The sequence below is a fragment of the Arachis stenosperma genome, unplaced genomic scaffold, assembly GCF_014773155.1.
Source record: "Arachis stenosperma cultivar V10309 unplaced genomic scaffold, arast.V10309.gnm1.PFL2 arast.V10309.gnm1.Scaffold_100025, whole genome shotgun sequence".
NCBI classification, from domain to species: Eukaryota; Viridiplantae; Streptophyta; class Magnoliopsida; order Fabales; family Fabaceae; genus Arachis; species Arachis stenosperma.
This window is the reverse complement of record NW_026651369.1, coordinates 1,813,748-1,814,861: the sequence shown is the minus strand read 5'-3', so window position 1 is coordinate 1,814,861 and position 1,114 is coordinate 1,813,748. Positions and strand designations below refer to the sequence as shown.

Below are 1,114 nucleotides of genomic sequence, written 5' to 3'. Positions count from 1 at the left end.
TTAGGTTGAAGCATTCGCTGGTAGGATGTCTGTAGATTCGGTGGTACTCACAATACTCTGTCTAACTTTCCCTCCTCTTTTGGGTTTGATTGGGCGAGGTGGTGGGATCTTCTCAGTAATGTATATTTCTCGGTAAACATCTACAAGAGACACCCGAAGAGGGGTGTAGTTGTGGTATTTTCTAGGCTTCTCAGTGGATTGATCTTCTTTTTTCCTGGACTTTTTATCTTTGTCCGGAGATGGGTAAGAGGATCCGGCCTTTGAGCCATCTCTTAACCGTGAGTTCTCCTCCATGTTGATGTATTTTTCAGCCCTTTCTTGAACCTCGTTTAGAGATGTTAGGTGCTTTTTAGATATGGAGTGACTAAAGGGTCCTTCTCGTAATCCATTGATGAGACCCATGATCGCTGCTTCTGTTGGAAGAATTTGTATGTCTAGACATGCTTTGTTGAATCTCTCTATGTAACTGCGGAGGCTTTCCTGATCTCCTTGCTTAATCCCTAGCAGACTTGGAGTATGCCTGGCTTTGTCTTTTTGGATGGAGAATCTAGCTAAGAATTTTTGGGCGAGGTCATCGAAGCTTGTTACTGACCTTGCCAGCAAACTGTCAAACCACTTTATTGCCGTCTTGGTCAAAGTGGTCGGAAAAGCTTTGCAACGGATTGCATCTGAGGCATCCGTGAGATACATCCGACTTCTGAAATTGCTGAGATGATGGCTTGGATCAGACGTACCATCGTATGGGGTCATATCAGGAGCCTTGAAGTTCTTTGGGACTTTAGTTTCCATGATCTCTTTAGTGAATGGGTCTTGGTCCTTGTGAGGGCTATCTTCGTGACTTGATCGAGTGGTTTTGGATTTGAGGTCAGCCTCGAGCTTTAGGTTCTTGTCCTCTAGCTCTCGGTGTCATCTTGTTTCCCTCTGCAGGTCTCGCTCGGCTTCGCGCTGGTGTTCGGCCTCTTGTTCGAATTGCTTGAGACGACCCTGTTGCTCTCGGAGGGCATCTAAAATTTCTGTATTTGGCGAATGCTTGTCTTCGTTTGGTTGAGGTGTATCTTTCGGTGTGATGTCTATGTTCTTATGTGGCGTCCTATTCTCCAAATCAAAATCGTGG

General features: G+C 45.4%; 1 protein-coding gene across 1 annotated transcript; it reads right to left on the bottom strand.

Annotated features, from left to right (window-relative positions):
• LOC130959870 (uncharacterized) lies at positions 1-789 on the bottom strand. The gene is made up of 2 exons (XM_057885334.1): positions 735-789; positions 1-650 (listed from the first exon to the last, which is right to left on the bottom strand). The coding sequence occupies exons 1-2, from the start codon at positions 787-789 to the stop codon at positions 1-3; spliced, it is 705 nt and encodes a 234-aa protein (XP_057741317.1).
• Between the last annotated feature and the right edge of the window lie 325 nt (positions 790-1,114).